We start from the raw sequence: 20,266 nt of genomic DNA, 5'->3' as shown, positions 1-20,266 counted from the left end.
GTCCATTAATCACGTGATCTTTTTTTAGCATTTTTTAAACCCCCCTCCCCCATTGGTGATACGTAGTGAGGTTTAAGACCACCCCCCCTCCCCCTTCTCAACATCACGTGTATTTTTAGTACCTACAACGAATCTTAAAATTTTCTGAATATTAACTCAATTTAAATACAGGTATAAACTATAATCTTTCTTCTGAAATTAAGGACCATAATAAAAATGTCTACACCAGGTTGCAAGTTTTTTTTGATTGCCATAACAATAATAATAAACGTAAAGTGTAATCATAGGAAAAACATGTATTGTACTAGTACATGAATATATTTAATGTAGTCAAGGTCACTACACGCCGCGCCGTGCCGCTTAATATTTGTTTAAAAATCGCGCGTTTGACGAAAAAATAAATACACGTGATATTTTACTACACCGCCCCTCCCCCTTGTGATATTTTCGTGATTTTTATCAAACCCCTCCCCCCCCTTTCAAGCCTCACGTGATTAATGGACAACCCCTAATCAATTTTGAATTAATTTTACCATTTTAATATTCATGTGAGTGAACCAGAAATTATTTATTGTGAATGAATGGGATTTAATAAGAGGTTTTCTTTTAATGCTGAAAGTCGATTATAATTTGAGCATATCGTCAAATTGAAATATTTTTCATCAAATTGTTTGTTATTATTGGAATACATTCTCTAAATGTTATCATTGTCACTTCAATATCTCGGCAAATCAAAGAATTGGTACACCTTTTCTTTACTCCCATCTAGTACATAATCCAGGCATTTCTTTCGTCTGAAAAAAAATGAGAAATTTTTATATAGATTTGATCAATCGAATTTTGAAAAGAAGTTTACAATTATAGAATCTAATTTTGACATTTCGTAATTCATAATATTTAATACTCACGGAAAATATGAATGTTTTCTGCATCCTTTTATAGGGAAATCTTCTTTATAGCATTGTGTATTCAGCAAGTTGAAATAAAGCACTCCGATATCTCGAGATACTGGACCACCAGCATCTTTCAAGCAATTGTAGAATTTCATATCGCAGTCGCAGGACAAACTAAAATCAAATTTACTTCCGATGAGACGAAATATTCATTGACAAAGTAGTATTCGGTAAATAATCGATAATGACACGACTCCACGTGTCAAATAGTGAAAAAAATCAGAAAAACTGATTTGTGATTCAGCAATTAACAAAGAGACAATCAAAACGTTGAAAATAAGTGTCTAGCATTCAGAGTAATTGGAAAATTTGTGACAACGCACGGTTTAAAGGAAAAAAAAATTGGCCAAGTCGAAGCCCAATTCATGCAATTTTGCCATTGTTTCCATTGATTTGTGACACGGCGCATTTTCTTGATGAAACAGCACCTTTTTTTCTTCAAATCAGCTGTTTTTTAACGATTTCATCCTTCAAACGATCCAATAACGCTACTTATATAATAATCGATGTTGATGGTCTGGTCCTTTTGGAGGTAATCAATGAATATACCTTGCGCATCCCAGAATACTGATGCCATAACCTTGCCAGCTGACCGTTGTGTTTTTCCGCCCTTTGGATTCGGTTCATCGTTTGGAGTCCACTCAGCTGACTGTCGATTGGACTCCGGATTGAAATGATTGAGCCATGTTTCATCCATTGTCACATATCGACGCAAAAATTCAGGTTAATTGCACTCAAACAGCTTCAAACACTGCTCAGAATCATTAATACGTTGTTGCTTTTGATCGATTGTGATCTCGCGCGGGACCCATTTTGCACACAGCTTTCTCATGTACAAATATTTGTGAATAATATGATGTACACGTTCAGATGATATCTTCACAATGTCTGCTATTTCGACCAACTCCACTTCAGGACCATCCAAAATTATTTTGTGAACTTTTTTGATTTTTTCTTCGGTGACGGCTCTTTTTGAGACTAACAATCATATGGGTTTAATAATAGCACCGCCATCTGTGCACGAGACCGGGGACTTTTGCCTAATATTGTGTTGATGAAAAGAAAGAAGAAATTTGTGCTAAATTTGATAGAGAAAAAGATACGTGAAAAACCCCGTTCTCCTGACTTTGGGGGCCATTTCTCCGAAACTAGTCGAGACTACAAAAATTTTCATTGGAAGTTTTTGTTCGGGAGACCAAAATACGTAAGTTCCATTTAACACAATTTTGGCGTGGAGTGCGATAACTATACATTTACCGAATTTCGAAGAAGTTGAGGCTGTTACAAGGATTTGCGGACATACAGAAACGTCAATTAAAAGTTTTTCAGGACGATCTAAAAAGAATTTTTCGAGCTTAAATTTTTAAATAGGAAAGTAAAAATTGGTTTTATCCTAAATGTGATCATAAAGCCTCTCCCACCTTTGTTAGATTCGAAAGCCGAAAGTTAAGGCAAATACGTATCTACTATATGTCTTTATGCAATGCTTATCATCCGTATCTTGGCCATATATTATGTACATACACAATAATGTGGCCAAGATACAGATGATTAGCCAATTATAAATATTATTTATATATAAATTAAAGAAAAGCATTCTTACCGAGTGAAAAAATTTGGATTTGTTAAATTATGCACTGTCTGGTGCCCATTCATAAAATCTGGACAGTTATCGTGCGTCCGACAACATGCGTCGGTTTTCTTGAACAACCCAAGATCTTCTTCACCTCTAGCTATATCTCCTTTTCCACACCATTTCGTTCCTTCAATTGGATTTAATGTCAAATCAATCAAAAGGAATACAATAAATAAGTAGTTCGAAAATCGAATTAGGGGATGAGAATAGATGAAAAATATTTAAAAAAATTTTGAAGCGTTAGGTGCATACTTTGTTCATTTATTCTATATTAATTTTCAGAAGAAAATTTTGAATCTGTTATTTCCATGTTGGGTTAGAATTATATATTATAGGTTACATAAGTACTATTCAGAATAACAGATAAAAATATGATTGGAAAAAAATAAAGATTTTTGGCAACAGAGGAGTGCAAAAATCCTCACAGGGAGTTCATTTTCACGAATAAAAAAAATGCAATATAATTTGAAAAATACACGCATCGCTTGAATTAATAAGGAACCGTGATCATTGGAATTTCACTTAAAATTAAGCAGAATAAAACCTATGTAAACTTATATGTTCAGAACAAAACGAACAAAGAGTAGTAGAAATCACTTTGTTTTTATTTTATTCATGAACAAAGAGTTTTCTTTGAACATATATCTTCTTAATTACATATTATTTAATTTCACGAAATTTTAAAATATCTGTTGAGAAAACAAAAACCTGACTTACACTGAATTTCACATAGAAGTGAAAAATGAATTCCAAACCTCACTTACTAAGATATAGAACATAGGTATTTATTAATATAATGAAGTTAAAATCTAAATTCCTCGGAAAATTTATATTATCTGGAAGCTAATTAGTGGTAACTACAATTTTGTTATCCGCTCAATAGATGGCATCTCACGCTATGTGTTACTCAGATATTGCTTTGTACCTAAGGCAAATATACCACTGGCGTTTTGTTGTTAATGAGACAGGAAGTGGAATATACGTCGTAATCCATGTATCGAAAACAAAAAAATATTATCAACCTAGTTTTTTAATGATTGTTTTTCTTTTATACTTTTCTTATCGACAACAAGATAATTTTTCCTTTCATAACAACTAGTTCAGGAATATGAATAAATTATTGTTATCAGATTGTTATGCTTTGCCAATATTTCTTTAGAATTCAGACTAATAATTTATGCAGTAAAAAAATTGGCATCCATAAATATTCCACTTAATTTGGTCATAAACTGACTCAATTGTAGTTAATTGCTGGTAAGTATTGATAATAAATAATGAGGGAGGTCATATTGTCATTGATGCTTTTTCAGCAGGGATGCAAGCTGCTGCAATACTCTTTGCTTCAGGCGCCAAAATTACTCGCGCCGGCCCTGATCTTGAGTTATTGCCAAATACTAAATAAATAATTTGGCAAGCACAAGGACAAGGGGTACCTTTAAAGGCCTATTTCCGGAAAAAAATTTCGCTCAATTTATTGTTCAAATATTAACTTTTAATTTGAATAAATAAAATCTTTTCTCTATTTCTGTATCGTAATGAGTTCATTACAGTTCTAAAAAACAGTGATGTAATGAACTCATTACAGCATCGTTTTCAGATATATTTTTCGTTTTGTGGTTGTCTATGCTGACTTCCAATCCTATCAAATATCAACAAACGTCAATAATTGTCAATATTATATAATTTGGGGATATAGAGAAATGATTTGCTACATATTCGCAAATTCTCATAATTTTGGTAGTGTGCAATCGATTTCGTCAGACATAATTCACGAATTTAATGTGTAATTGTAAATTATGTCTAAATTCGAAACATACAATTCATATTCAAATTCCATAATCTGTCAATTTTCGTAACAGTCACACCAACTGCCAAAGATACAATACAAAAGTCACTGAATTTTTCATTGAATTTCGACAATATTTCGCAAAACTTGACTGAAATAGAGAAAATATCGTCTAATACTCGTTGCAGAAGGCAATTCCAACACTCATGCGTTCCAAAACTCGCTCCTTCGTCGCTCGTTTTCGAATTTCGCATTCGTGTTGGAATAGGAGCCCATTCTGCAACTTGTTTTAGAATATACTATTTGACAATCATCCAGAAAGTTTTCGAAGGTTTAAAACGTCACATTTAGTGGTCAAAATGTGTTGCACCGACTTTAAGAGACTCTTAAAGCACCCATTAAACCAGCCTCAGCTAACTGACCTATTTTCGACCCTTAAATGGAACTTTTGCTCAGGTTCTAACGAAGTGTTTCTTTGAAGGATATTTAGAGGTCCTTGATTTTGTTAAGATGGATTATCCAAGACGAACATTCATCAGGCCAAATTACTATGAGGAGATGTCGCAAATGGACTTCTTCAGAAGGTAGGTAGGATAACAAAGCCTACAGTAATGAAACTTGAGTTCATTTTTTATTTATTTATTGAGTTATTCAATTCAAAGCCAATGAATTGATATGGCACCCTAAGCTGTGGGTTTAATTAGTTTAATTAATTTAATTGTTAGATGACTGTCTCAAAAAAAAGGCCGTGCAAACGGGCGTAGATTTGTATCATATTCGTTAATATGATTTGTTGAAATGTTTTGAGGGGAATATGTAGTTAAAAATATTGGTTCTTGGTTCGTTACTAACAGGCCAATTGAAAAGTCCCCGGTCTACCATAGTAAAACACATTCGATTTTGTTATTCGACATAGTTGCCTTCGAGGGCGATACAGCGATTATAGCGTTCTTTCAACTTTTTTTTTCTTCAAAATAGGCTTCAGTTGCTGCGATCACTTCTTCATTAGCGCTAAATTTATTCCAGCGAGCATTATTTTGAGGTCTGAGAACAGAAAAATGTCGCTGGGGGCCAGATCTGGCGAATACGGTGGATGCAGAAGCAATTCGAACCCCAATTCATGCAATTTTGCCATTGTTTTCATTGATTTGGGACACGGCGGATTATCTTGATGAAATAGCACCTTTTTTCCTTCAAATGGGGCCGTTTTTTAAAGATTTCATTCTTTAAACGATCCAATAACGCTATATAATAATCGCTGTTGATGGTCTGGCCTTTTTGGAGGTAATCAATGAATATTAAACCTTGAGCTCATTCCAGAATACTGATGCCATCACCTTTCCAGCTGACAGTTGTATTTTCCCTCGCTTTTTGATTCGGTTCATCGTGTGCAGTCCACTCAGCTGACTGTCGACTGGACTCCGGAGTGAAATGATTGAGCTATGTTTCATCCATTTTCACCTATCGACGAAAAATTTCAGGTTTATTGCACTTAAACAGCTTCAAACACTGTTCAGAATCATTAACACGTTGCTTTTGATCGATTGTGAGCTCGCGCGGCACCCATTTTGCACACAACTTTCTCATTCACAAATATTCGTGAATGATATGATGTACACGTTCAGATGATATCTTCACAATGTCTGCTATCTCGATCAACTCCACTTCAGGGTCATTTAAAATTAATTTGTGAACTTTTTTGATTTTTTCGTCGGTGAAAGCCTCTTTTGGGCGTCCACTGCGTTCGCCGTCTTCGGTGCTCATTTCATTACGTATAAACTTAGCACACCAATAAATGATGGTTGATTTTCCTGGTGCAGACCCAGGAAACTCTTCATCAAGCCAAGATTTTGCTTCATCTGTATTTTTTTCCCTTCAAAAAGCAATATTTTGTTAGCACACGAAATTCTTTTTTTTCATCTTTCTTCAAATATCAAAAGTAGCAACACTCAACGCAATATCTCACAAACTAATGGTAGGATTGCTGTCAAATTTTAGCACCGCTGTCTGTGCATCAGACCGGGGACTTTTCAATTGGCCTAATAAGTGATTTGTATCATATGCAGTAAATGAAAATTTTTGTGCCATTTATTTTTTCTAGAAGAGATTCTGAGATCCCCGCGCTAAAGAACGAATTAGGGACACCCGATACATATTTTTGCATGTACGCAGAGGGCGTATGAGGTGCGTAAACCAGGGAACGAAATGTTGAGGCGTTTCCTAACGGAATACGCTCTATAGTGATGACGTCACACACCGCCATTTTAGTTCTCCTGTCAGTGTTCGGAATCCAAACAAACATGATGAATTTGATTCAGCTGCTTCCGAAAGGGGGCGCTAAGTCAGAAGTTCATTGTTTTGTTCATTTTTCTCTGAAATTTCAAATGTAATGATAGGATTTTCTTAACAGAAACAAAAATTTCATTGAATTTGCATGAAAAAACCTGAAGGTCGCAATGCGATCATTTCAGGCGTTCTGAAGTTATGGCCGAAAGAAGATATTCTTCAACTGATACATTGCGAAAAACCAAATTGTGTCTTTAGGTTCTGACAGAAACAGAAATCCCATCAAATCTGTATGAAAAAACCAAAAGGTCGCAAAGCGATAGCTTCAGGCGTTCTGGAGTTATGGCCGAAAGAAGACACAATTTAGTTTTTCAGTGCATCAGTTGAAGAATATCTTTTTTCGTCCATAACTCCAGAACCCCTGAAGCTATCGCTTTGCGACCTTTTGGTTTTTTCATACAAATTGGATGGGATTTATGTTTCTGTTAGAACTTGAAGACTCAATTTGGTTTTTCGCAGTGCATCAGTTGAAGAATATCTTCTTTCGGCCATCACTTCAGAACGCCTGAAATTATCGCTTTGCGACCTTTAGGTTTTTTCATGCAAATTCAATGAAATTTTTGTTTCTGTTAAGAAAATCCTATCATTACATTTGAAATTTCAGAGAAAAATGAACAAAACAATGAACTTCTGACTTAGCGCTCCCTATCGGAAGCAGCTGAATCAAATTCATCATGAGTATATTTTTTCCTTGATCAACAAGATGTTGTCTCTCAAATAAGATCTAATTTGCTCAAAAATGTTGAGCCAAACTGAAGTTACAGACATTTCAATCAGTCAGATTTCTATCTTTCCCCCACCCTTATTCGATGTCGCAAAATCGAAAGTGACAATTCAAACAGATAGAGAATTTTCCAAGGTTCACAGTGATGATATTTTTTTTCCAACTTAATATGAAAATTTTTCGAGTAAAATGCATTTTTCTACTTGACGATAACTATTACGCCCCCTAGCGGTGGAGGTATGAACCTCAAAACAATTTCCAGTGTTTTCTTTGGTTTACTTTAGTGGTAAAATTTTTTACCGCAAGTCTCTACGATGAGTGGTTCCTGAGATATAGCCGCTTACCTCGCTTATTTGCTCACCCTGTACAAATGTGATCTCTTGGTTTTCACTTTTTATGTAGTGGAAGCATTCTTCCCTCTAATCGAAACACTATAAATACGAAGTAGATGACATTTTCGAAAAACCATTAAATTGAGGTTTTTCTACGAATCTGAGGCTGAAAAAACTATATTTGAAAATAAAGAATGCATCTAATCACTCAAATATTAGGTAGAAGCTTTTCCAAAAACATGTTTCATTTTGAATAGCCCGCTATCTGGACAGCAGTCACTTTTGAAACTGTCGTTTTTGACATTTGACAATTGAAAACTACGGTTTTACTGAAGATGGAACGATACATGCTTCAACAAGGTTATGAAATTGTTGAAATTCACTAAATAAATAGTGAAAAGTTCACAGTCAAAGTTCGAAAAACTAAAGCAGATCGATCGGCAATAGTGAAACTGGTGGACAAATTTGAACTGTTGGCACAAGTAAATGTTAGTGATGTAAAGAATCGAAACCATGTGTGTCGCTCAAGAACAATATTGAGAATATTGATGTTGTGGCCTGTGTGACAAACCCAGGTTTGTCGATCGGGAATTAGCTATGATTAATGTTTTTTTTATGGCCTGAATCGGAAGGTATTGTTGTGAACTACGTATCACATAAGTGACGAAACAATCGCAATTTAGCAAGAAAAAATCACAATTGGCCACCGACCTCTTGTGATATAACACTTTTAGACTTCTTTCTTTGAGGCCACTGGACAGATAAGGTCTATACCAATGCTCCATAATCGATTCACTACCTTAAAAATGGAATTCGTGAAGTTATCGAGGACATACAATCGAAAATGAGGCAATTGGTCATGGAAATTTTCATGAAAAAGATATGGTGCTGCAACCGCGGCCATTTGGCTGATATCTTTTTTCGTGGTTAAGGACATACCTTCCTCTTAACAATGAAATAAAAATCCATTGGTTTCTCATGAAAAACACCAATTTTTTTTCAATATCAAAATGAAAGTTTTTTTGGAAAACCCATAAAAGATCTATAAAGGAAAGTTAGTGTTTTTTTTTTAAATAGAAGACCCTTTATTCTTATGCATAGGTTTCAAGTTTTTAAGAGTGAAATTAATTGAAAATCTGTAGTCTTTTCAGAGGAATACGGCAATAGTTGTTTGTTTGTATTGTTTTCAATAGCCGAGTGCTAAATTAAGTTTATTATTATTATTATTATTAACAGTTTTGTTGAGTATTATTGGTTAGATATTCTTAATCGTGGTACAAACTCTATGATTTTTTTCCAAGAATCCAGTCTTTTTCGATTAAATATGTCACTCACTTGAAATAAATTCACAAGAGAGAACATTTTAACCAAACTAAATCACGTACAAACTCCAGTCTTCTAGACTCTAGTAAACTCTAGTAGTAGTAGTAGTCTAGAGTTATCACAACTTAGCGACAAATGAAAACTTTACCAAAGTTTGTAGCACTATGCTTCCTGGTCCTTGTATTTGGAAAGGTCAACACTACATACGTCATTTAGGGCCTAACTCAACACTATTCTCTCACGAGAAGTTATAATTTACATATTCACAACGCACACCGTACCTATATTCGAAGGAGCTGAACCACTTAGTTAAATACCTACTAACGAGTAGGTAAATATCCATAGCAATATTCATTAACATCCAACTAGTAGAACGAGATATGGTGAAAATATTGGGGATTTCATGCTTGCGCATGTTTAATCTGAAAAAATCTGAATTCAGTAGAGGTCAATCTACGGCCTGAATGACTGTAACTAATTTAATCAGACATAAATTGTAAAAGTTAAGGCCGTTACGAAGATTTGGGAACACACGGATAGACAGACACGAAATCAAAATTGTTAAGGATGACCCTCAAAGTGAGTACAAAGCTTCCTCTAGCTCTGGCTGATTGAGAAGCAAAAGAAAACCTATAGATACAATATCTTCAGTGCTATTTGCATGACCAATTCTTGGTTTTCTCCCTATAGACTTGTTCATAACTGTCCGTTTTTGATCGTTAATCATAATAATTATCATGTCACTGTGAAAAATAAGTCTATTACTTCGATTTTGTCTGATAATTTACCTGGAAAAATAATGTTTATCCTCCCTTCTCTAGATTTGTCTTCATCGCCAGTATTCTCAACCTTTCTTTTGAAGATGATATCAGATTCACAACTTTTTGCGACCAGTTGAGCAAAAAGTATAAATACAACTAAAATCATTTTGATAATACCGGACAGTATTGTCAAGTAACCCATTCACGTTTATTTATATGGAAAAAATTTATGATCACATAAATACTTGCCATTTTGAAAATTTTCTCTGCGGTTTTATCAGCATTCCACATTTTTGCGCGGTCAAGTGGGAATTCTCTATTTCAATGTACCTACTTATATAATATTTATCCCACCTAATCAAAACTGTCATTTTCAAGATTATTTTAAGTTGTGACCTCAGAGTTATAAACATCTATGTTTATTACTTTGTGGTTGTGACCTTTAATGGAAATAGGAAAAAGGGAAAAATTACTCGTCGACACAATATTTATGATACGAACACATATCGGGTGTTCCAAACTTGTTGTCCAGTGAGGGTATCTCAGAATCCCTATGAAATAGAAAAAAATGAATTTCATTTCATGCCATTTTCCAATTTTCTCTAATAGCTTGAAAACTGTTGAACCTATGAGGTTTCGGTTTTCACCAAATTAATTCTCTCAAAAATGGCCCAAAGGGATTCTGAGATCACCTCACTAGACACAGAATTTGGGATTGAATTCCTGCTCAGTGATACTCGCTAGATTGTTATTTCTAAATCTGATTACTCAATACTTTGTGAACTACATAGGGTCATTTGCACCATTTGCCTAAACATTGATTAAAATTTAAACGTCGATTAATTTCTGATTTCTCTTAAGAAATCATAGAGTAATCAACGTTTAAATTTTTAATCAATGTTTAGGCAAATGGTGCAACTGGCCCTTAGTGTTAATAATTAGCCGTTGAAAATAAAATGTAATTCCGTCAATAAATGGGGTATAAATATTTCTTGATTTCTTAAAATATATTCAATAGAGTTTTCTATAATATTCGAATCAACGTAATTTGATATTAGTCAATAAAAATTTCATTGGAGATGCCGGGGATCGAACCCGGGGCCTTTCACATGCAAAGCGAACGCTCTACCACTGAGCTACATCCCCTAGATAATATTCTTGTGATTTTATATATATCTGAATCTGTAGAGAAAACTACTTTTGTTTCTTCTGCTCAAAAAATACTTTGACATGATACCAGTGGGCAATGGCTCACGGCTCACCCATAGATTAAGTCTTTGGAGAATGTTAATTTGGTTGTTTCTATTGGCTAATATTGTCTACGTTCCACCACATTTCGATTTGGTTACTTTCATTGGCACTTGTTGATTATTTTTTTAATGATTTGCATAGAACAGTGCGATTCGTAGCTGGATTGATAAAATGAGTTTTACTCGGTTTTATTTCGTGTGTAACTGATTTTTTTTTTATTTGGATGAATTAAATCCGAACTCACTCGAAAAGGCCAGAATATTTCTAATATTCAATAGTTTTCCAAGTTACCAGAAATTTAGTAGGCAGCAAGGTCAGCAGGGAATTCATTGTCTCACCAGTCTTTTCGAATATATCCAAGTATGCTAGTTGATCGTTATATGGAAAAGTATGTGTCGATTTGGTCACTTTCATTGCCCGAAATAGAACATGTGTTATCGCGTGGAAATTTGATCACTCTTATTGGCGGCAGTTGTGTTCATCTTTAAAATTGATTTGGGTAAAATTCAATCAAATACTGACGATTTGTGACACCTTGAGATCATAAGATCTCAAGGTGTCAAAAATCTAACTTAATCCTTAACTATAAAGTTAAGGATTAAGTTAGATTTTTGTACTGCTTTGATATACTCGAAAAATATTGCTTTTGAGTTAGAAATGAAAGATGACTGGCAATTTTAAAATGTCCTGAATTGTGCACTTGTGCTAGAATTGTCTCAATATCAATCCATCGAAAAGTTCTGAGCCATATACTGAAAGGGGCTGAAAGTTTCAAACGCTAATAAGTATATAGTGGAGGGTAGGAAAATGAGAGCGGTTTTTAATGATTTCGATGATGATGTTTGGCTAAATTTTGTGACGCATGTTAAAAAACACAAAATGAATATTTAACGATCAAATCTATTTCTCTGGTTACTTTCAAAGTTGGTGATGATACGCCAATATGAAAATATGAAAAGCACTACGTGAGATTAACCACCAAAATTTCCACAACATTTTCTGATCAATTTCAATACTACACAATTTTCAATTATGGTTCAGGAAATTGAAGTTCAATTTCAGAAAAGGGAACATGTATTTGAGTATAGATGAGTATAATTGTAAAAAAAATTGGATTTCAGAATAACTAATTTAATTTCAGAAAAACGAAATTGAAATTCAGATCAGGAAGTTGGAATTCAGAAAATCAAAGTTGAAATTCAAAATAGTGAATGCAATTTCAGAAAAGGCAAATTGTATTTCAGAAAAGGAAAATTGAATTTCAGAATATGATATACCTTTATGGAATATACGATTATTATCTCAAAATACAATTCCAAAAAGGCAAAATATCAATGACCAACCAAAAAAATTCAAAATATCCAAAACTGTAAAAATCGTGTAAACGGTAAAAAAAATTAATAAATTAAACTAAACGGAATTACGTTTCGGAATTTTTTTTATACAATTTATTTATTTTATTTATAATCATCATAGCCTTATATTTCGAAAACACTAACTGAATTTACCAACTTACAACCTGTTTATCTACTTCACAAAAATTGCTAACTTAGCTAACTGGAAGGAACTCTTTATCTGGTACATATTCACAGTTTCTTTGTTCGTCATGGAACGGTTGTCTGTGAAATCTAAATTGAAAAAATTCGCAAAGTTTGTACCTATCCTAACATCATTACAATCATCAGCGACAATTACAGACTCGTTATCGACCGGCAAAAAGGAATTCGTCGGTTGCTTGAACAGTAATGAGGAGTATCCTCACACAACTGAATTTTCTCTGCCAAACAATCAAGGTGTGGATTTAAGTCTACTGCCCCCATGCAAAACGTCATTAGAATTTGAATATCTAGGGGGTTGTCAAAAATTTGTTTTGATTTTGGGAAATAGTTTTTTCTTCGGAGGGGTATCGATCGTGCTCAGGAGGGGGGATCGGTAATGTTCCGGGGGTATTAACAACCACCTCCTCCTCCCCCTCCCCGGGAACCCTCTGGATTTAACACTGGATGAATTCGGAGATGAAGATGAACCAGAGATACTGAACTTAGATGACATAATAAACGAGGATGAAGAAAATGATTGCATAATTGCAGGGCCCCCGCAAGGGAAATCAACGCCCGCGTGCGGAACATATTTTGGCGCCCCTTAAAGGAGGGAGGTGGAGAAAAGGACTACTGTATAATCGGAAGTTTTGTTGAGAATTTAGTGTAGAATGGTTGAAAATCTATCAGCAACCTTCATTGCCTTAAGAACTTTATGGTGTTATTTGTAACATAATACATTTCAAATGTGTTTCAAAACTTAAGCTGTATTCTTCTATAAATTATTCATAAAGGCATAAACATTTAATTAGGATCAATCCAGAAATTGAATGGATGTTTTTCTAGATTTGGCTGCAAATTCTTTTATATTATCAATCAATCAATTTTATCGAGTATCTCTTGCTCTACATCTAAGATTGCCAATCCAGAAAATCTTTGGTAGACTTCAAATAGTTTTTAAAAATTTTTAATTCAGTGAATGATCTCTCACCAGAAGCAACAGACACAGGACACAGGTAAAGTGAGAAGGATTCTTGAGGCAATACTAAGATTCGGTAGAGAAGAAGTTAGATTATTTTCAAAAATATATTGTAGAATTTCAAGAGGATTTTCTCTTCAGATAATGAAAACAATCTTAGGGCTTTTATCTCGTTGAATAAATCATTTTCTTTCACGTCAGTCTATTTTTTTCCTGTCGTCAGTTAGCTTTTGTTGAAGAGCGTGACAACATTTCAATAGATATTTGTCATTTAATTTAAGAATATCACAAATAAAACAAAAAACGTTAACGTTATCTACTATTTAAGGAACTTAGTGTTTGATCAATTATTTTCTAAAAGAAATTTATTTTAAAAGCGATTTTTGGATCTTCCGTCTGTTCATAATCCAACAATTTTGGTTTATACTTTCGTCTTATAGCATATAATGGAGAAAAACCTTGATCTATCTCGAGAACAGCCGCTAGTTTTCCAGCTCTCACAAGTTTTTCCTCGAGAACATTATCATCCCTATAATTTTTGAAATGATCAACTGAATTCTTCAAATGGTTTTGGCATACTTTGATGTCAATCGCTACACTTTGCATCATGTTGCTTACAATATTAATCTGGAATGAAACATCATAAGAAATTATGATACTTCAAATAAATTTAAAAGAATGAATAGTTAATAAAAGAGAACTTGCTTTATGTCTAGTTTTTATGTTAAAAGTATCATTTTCTGCTATTTCTAAAAGGCTATCACATATTTGAATAAAATGAAATTTTAGCATCAATTCTACTTGACCATCTAGTATCACTTAGGGGTTTTAGACGTAACTGAGGATCATACTTTTTTGTAACATTCCAATCTTTTTGTGGATGAAGAGAAAATATATAAAGTTCTTTTACAATATCAAAAGAGTCCACTGTTTTATTTGAAACTTTAGCAGCATCATTTTCAGTTAAATTTAAGCTGTGTGCAGCACATAGCGCAAAAAATGCCCTAGGATTAGCATCGAGTATGCGTTTTTGTAAACCAATATCTGGCTATTTCATGCCGATTGCGACGTTCGGAAACTTGTATAAATTGCAAGAAAGAAGTTTGGAAAAAAAAATTTTTGAAAAATTTGAAAGAATCTTTTTCGAAAACCTTTGGTCTATCGGTTCTTCATGCGGTCTATAAGAGGTTTTGGCGCCCTTTTTGCGGTGCACGCGCGGTTGCGGGGGCCCTGCATAATTGGATATTGATCACAATAAAATTACTATAAAATCATATGCTGTTAGTTGAGTTTTTTATGGAAAATTTTTTTATTAACACCTTGAAAACTAAATATGTACATAAAAAATATGGTAATTAATGTACCCCTCGTAGTTTAAAATTGAACAATAGTTATTTGTTTTACTATAGAAGAGAAGTAGATTGACTGCCGCGGCTGATAGTATATGTATAGCGAGCGTAGCGAGGCTAGGAATTCAGCCAAGGCAGTCAATCTACTTACTGCCGAGTTGAACATATAATTTTTCCTTCGATTGTTTATAATGATAAATGTAGGATATTGTATTTGCAAATTATTACAATTTCCACAATCTTTTTATTTTTCCTGTAGTGATAAATTGAAACGAAGTTTGACAGAAATCAGCAATCGTTGCAATGGTTGGTTACTGTATAGTTTGACAACTGATGAAATATCTGACAGCTTTTTGGAAAAATATCGGGTATATTTATATTATGGACAGTGATAGCGACATAGAAGTAAGTACTTACTCCTCCAAAAATAAGGGAGGTGGCAAAAAATAATTGATTGTCAAAAAATGTCGAATATTTTATTCCCATTGAGAATAATCATTTTGCTGCCTAGGCAGGAAAAGTAATAATTCGCTGATTGATATGTGTCTGCAAAATTAATATTTGCTGTCAATCGGAGAAAAAATATTTTTTTTTGATTTTTCAGTTTTTTTTATTTTCTGGAAAATGCTGAAATTTAAAAAGGCAAATAATTGAATTTTTTAACTGGTAGGTAAAATCACAAAAAAAAAGAAATCTTATATTCACATTCATATAGGTGGCCCATGGTCTATACAAGTCGAGAATATAGAAAAATCAATTTTCAACACAGAAGAATTAATGATGTGATAAAAAGAGCTATTCACGTCTCAAATTATCTGAAAGAGAACTGACACCAGAATTTAATACAATCGCATAAATTATATTTTTAATTCTAGGGTTTAAAAAGCGTGCGTCCATGGTTGCGGTATGGCATCAAATGAAAACTGGACAAGCGTTTCTATAGAATCGTTCAGGTAAGATTGGAAGAACTACATACACTGTGTCCGTAAAGTATGGAATAAATTCATTTTTAGCTAAACAGACCATTTTTATGAATAATCCTGAAACACATCGATTTTTGATTTTAATTTACCGTATTTTAAAATAATAATCTAATATACAGGGTGAATTATTTTCGGGTAATGACGTCACCGTCATTTTTTTCAAAGGACACCCCCATTTTGTCTCAATTTTTCGATTACTCTAGCGGAGCTGATTCCAAAAATGTATCACATGTTGATTCCAATAGGTACAGGGTGGGCAAAAATACAACAGTTTTGCGTGTGCTCATAAAGTAACGCGTAACATTCTTTATTAGTTAAATTAACAATATTATCAACAATACTTATTGCCTAGTGGCAATTGGTTTGAATGTAACACCCTGTAGTTTGTTAAATTTTTAGATCAATAAAAATGAGCTGTTTCCAAACATGTTTGGTACTTGTGGTCTAGCAGACAGAATATGAAAGTCTAGTTTTTTGTGAAATGTCATTATTTGTTTAGAAATTTATTGATGTTCAATGACAGTTTAGTACTACAATATTTTTGGTATGCGTGAATGGGGGTGTTCCATTTAAGAAAAATGACGGTGACATCATTACTCGAAAGTAATTCACCCTGTATATTAGATTATGATATTATATAAACATTATTATTATTAAAATACGGTAAATTAAAATAAAAAATCGACGTGTTTCAGTATTATTTCTTAAAATGGTCTGTTTAGCTAAAAATGAATTTGTTCCATACTTTACGGACACAGTGTATACCACACATCCTTGTTTCCAATATCGACTAATTATCGCGAAGAAGCTTGAGCCAAGTAGGCGAAAATAAGATTACCGGCGAATAACCGACCCAGTTTAGAAATTCACACCCTCGATTTGGGGTGGATAACACCGCCGTGAGTGAATTTGGCGTTGCCTGGGTAGAGACCGCAAGACAATGCCAATTATTGACTATTTACATCTTTATTACCGCATCGATTGGAAACAAAGAATACATCTTCCTGCGTCTGCGCCCAAGCACAGGTAAAATGTTCGGTGTACAGGTATTCTCACTTATTGAAATGGACTCAATAGACGGCGAATCCTTGAAAGTAATTGGCTCTTTGACAGAAAGACGCCAAACGACGCCATTCGACGGTGCAACAGGTCCTCCTGCGTCCGTTTAATCCAGGACGGGATATTACGTATCGGTTCAGTTTTTCAACTGGAATGGGTTCGGATTTTAGTTTTTTCCTTTCGCAGACAAGATTTTTTGCCAAGCACGAAAAACCCATCGCTCCGAGTATAACTGACGCCAGTTACTGTTTACAGTATGTGCAGTGATGACTTGTCTGACCCGCGTTTCGGAAAATTGCTTCAAGTGAGTATCGTCCCAGTGGTGCCAGATATGCCCATCAGCCCACAATGACCAATGACGAATGGCAATATGCATTAGGGGAGAGGTAAAATAATGAAATTGGAGTGGAGGAATGTAAAATCTGTTGTGCTCAAACTCTCTGTAACGTACCACGATTAGTTTGACACTTTATGTAATTTATCTTAACGTTTTATTCTCTTTCGTTTAACTGCTGGGACACAACCTCTGCTAGGTCAATGTTTACCCTTGATCCGTTGATTCCTTATTGTCTAACAATAAGTACAGGCTGTCCCAAATTCGATTCTCGCTGAAAGCATATCAAGAACTATGAGACTATGAGAAAAAATCTTCGAGGACTCCGATCTCTTTTTCCGAAATAATAAGCTATTAGAAAGTAGATCATAGATATCTCGATTCGTTCTCGAGTTAGATAGCGTTTCTTAAAAATGAAATGTTTTAAATATTACGCCATATCTGGTTTCTGTTCGAGATATTCAAAAAATTCTTAAATGTTTTTTTTCAGTAATTTTTATGGCTTATACGATACTCGAAACAGATAATAAAAATCAGATACCGTTTTAGAGATATAAACAAGAGTTGGTGTTTTATTAATTATTAATCCTTTACTCTACAATTCAGTTCTTTAACCGCAGATTCGTAGAAAAAAATCCCATTATCGGTTTTTCAAAAATGTCATCCGTTTCAAAAATGTTGCGTTTTTCGTCATCATAATTTTTTTGATGGGACAGCTTACCTATATAAATATTTTTTATTTATTTCGGAATTTAATTGTTATTGTATCCATTGCATAATTGTATTCAACTCATATATAGAGTGTCCCATTTAATGAAAAATTAATTATCGTTTTAGAGATAAATAGAGAGTTGATGTTGTTCATATGGGATACTCTAAATATGACTTGATTACAATTATACAATTGATACAATGGATAATATAAATTTCGAAATAAATAAAAAATATTTATATAAGTACAAGGTGTCCCGGTAAGAACGATAAACGGATACTATGAATGAAGGTCTTCCAGGAGTACTTATATTAAGAGATTTCAATCGCTTGAGTGCCTTCGTTTCAGATATTAGGATATACAGGGTGATGTTCACCTTATAATTGAAATTTTACAGTTCAATAACTCTTTGACTAATCGACCGAATAATTTAAAATTTTGTAGTTTTGTCACCGTTTACTATCGTCTTACCTCAATATTTCTTAAATCGAATAAATCTGATCCGGCCTAGGAAAATTTCAGACTTTTTCTATTTGGCTCACACGGTACGTGAACATAATGTATATTTTTTCGTTTTCTCAACCATAAAGAATTAATTCATGATGAAAATTTTTAATCTTAGCTTGGCATCGTCATATAGGGTGATCAATTAACATTCTCTTATGAATGAAATTTTTTGTTTTCAATAACTCTTCAACTAATCTACCGAATAATTCCAAATTTTGAAGTTTAGTCACCCTTTACTATCGCCTTCCTTCAATATTTCTGAAATCGAATGAATCAGATCCGGACTAGGAAAATTTTTAATTTTTTATATTTTCGTGAATATTGAATCACCCTGTCCGTTAATATTATAATTTTTTTTCGTTTTCGTAACCATAAAGAATTAGTTCATAATCAAAATTCGAAATCTCTGCTTGGCACCGTCATACAGGGTGATCAATGAACTGAAAGATTATGAAAGAAATTTCATCAAGTAATCTTGAATTTATCGGTTAATTTATTTCGAAAATTATCTACAAAAAAAAATAACGTTTTTAGAGTTTTTTTAATATCTCGAATAGAAACCCAGTATAACTGTTTCGTTATACTTAATATTTATTTGAAACAGTAATTTTGCAGAAACGCCCTGAAACTCGAGAATTAATCAAGATATTTATGATCTGCCTTTTGATACCTGATTATTTTGAAGAAAGAGATCTGGGATCATGGAATTTGAGACATCCTGTACAGCACGAAACATTAGAATCAATATACAGGGTGGGTTTTTAAAAACTTGATATGCCTACAAAATTATAAGTGTTATAAAAAACAGTTGAAAATCTTTCAATAGTATAGATGGGGAACAATAACAACACCTTTAGGAGCTGAGCCAACCCCCTGCGCTCCAACCACCCCAAAGCAAAATATTCTTATGGCAACCCCCTCCTTGTGTCCAGGCAATTTTCTCTGGGTGCAATTTCAATATCTATAGAGGGTAGTCAAAAATTAGTTTTGATTTCGGGAGAAAGTGTTTTTACTACAGGAGGTATCGGTTATATTTCGGAAGGGGTAATGCGCTCCGTAACCCCTCTGAAAAACTGCATCATTTAATAGCTCGTAAAGAATACTTCAGAATAATAAATGAAAAATCTGAAAAAACATTGTAAATTCTGGTCATTTCGTGAAATTTGAAAGGATCTATCAATCATCACTTTTTTCTTAGGCAATCACTGGTACGAGTGAATTCTACAAAAATTGTCAAGAATGTCTTTAATTACGTTTTGGAAAGTTATTAGGTACAGTGCTTGTATTTTTATACAGCGACAAGAAATAAATTCACGATTAGTCTAACATTTGAATTCTTATTTAAATAACCTTTCTAGCTCCGCTTTTATCATTGAGAAGTATTCTTCACGAGCTTTTGAATGAAGGGGGTTACCATTAGAATTTCTTGTTTTGCCTATAATGTCTAGAGAGTCTTCTTCTTCATACGTTAGGACAAAGTCCTGTGTTTTCCACAATATTCCTCATTCCTGGGATGCAAAGGTCCAACTTTCATACCAGCGCTTTGGTGGTGTCCCTGGAAGTCTTGCGGTGTTAGGCCTTTCCGTTTTTGCTATTTTGGGCAGTCGGTTATCAGGCATCCTATCCACTTGTTTCAATACCATACGTCATGATTGGTCTAACACAAGTCTTGTATATTCTGACCTTGCTAGAT

The 20,266-nt window shown here is 33.8% G+C and overlaps 2 protein-coding genes and 1 non-coding gene across 5 annotated transcripts in view; 1 reads left to right on the top strand and 2 right to left on the bottom strand.

Moving 5' to 3' along the window:
- Positions 1-599: 599 nt before the first annotated feature.
- Positions 600-10,061, bottom strand: LOC123673969 (phospholipase A2-like). 2 transcript variants are annotated; one of them, XM_045608759.1, is made up of 4 exons: positions 9,889-10,061; positions 2,557-2,716; positions 909-1,067; positions 600-794 (listed from the first exon to the last, which is right to left on the bottom strand). In XM_045608759.1, exons 1-4 carry the CDS (start codon positions 10,025-10,027, stop codon positions 716-718), a joined length of 537 nt encoding a protein of 178 aa, XP_045464715.1. In that variant the 5' UTR covers positions 10,028-10,061; the 3' UTR covers positions 600-715. The 2 variants fall into 2 exon arrangements, with proteins under 2 accessions (XP_045464715.1, XP_045464716.1); XM_045608760.1 differs by lacking the exon at positions 9,889-10,061 and adding an exon at positions 9,249-9,374.
- LOC123673968 (circadian locomoter output cycles protein kaput) overlaps positions 4,597-20,266 on the top strand; it is a 52,884-nt gene continuing 37,214 nt past the window's right edge. The window contains exon 1 of one of the 2 annotated variants that reach the window (XM_045608757.1): positions 4,597-4,959. In XM_045608757.1, coding sequence (XP_045464713.1) covers positions 4,886-4,959 — 74 coding nt within the window. In that variant the 5' untranslated portion in view covers positions 4,597-4,885. Of the gene's footprint in view, positions 4,960-17,033; positions 17,407-20,266 lie in introns of those variants that run through there. The other variant, XM_045608758.1, reaches the window with a different exon arrangement.
- Positions 10,936-11,007, bottom strand: Trnaa-ugc. The gene has a single exon. It is a non-coding gene; the product is annotated as a tRNA-Ala (tRNA).

The sequence above is a fragment of the Harmonia axyridis genome, chromosome 2, assembly GCF_914767665.1.
Source record: "Harmonia axyridis chromosome 2, icHarAxyr1.1, whole genome shotgun sequence".
Classification (NCBI taxonomy): Eukaryota; Metazoa; Arthropoda; class Insecta; order Coleoptera; family Coccinellidae; genus Harmonia; species Harmonia axyridis.
Note: the sequence above shows the minus strand (reverse complement) of the source record. Positions and strands in the feature narration are given on the sequence as shown.

Excerpts from the sequence above, each read along its gene's own strand:
- LOC123673969 (XM_045608759.1), bottom strand. The coding sequence starts at position 10,027 with ATGATTTTAGTTGTATTTATACTTTTTGCTCAACTGGTCGCAAAAAGT. Across the intron at positions 2,717-9,888 it reads GATAAACATTATTTTTCCAG|GAACGAAATGGTGTGGAAAA; the intron begins GTAAATTATCAG and ends ATCCAATTGAAG. Across the intron at positions 1,068-2,556 it reads AATCCAAATTTTTTCACTCG|TTTGTCCTGCGACTGCGATA; the intron begins GTAAGAATGCTT and ends ATTTGATTTTAG.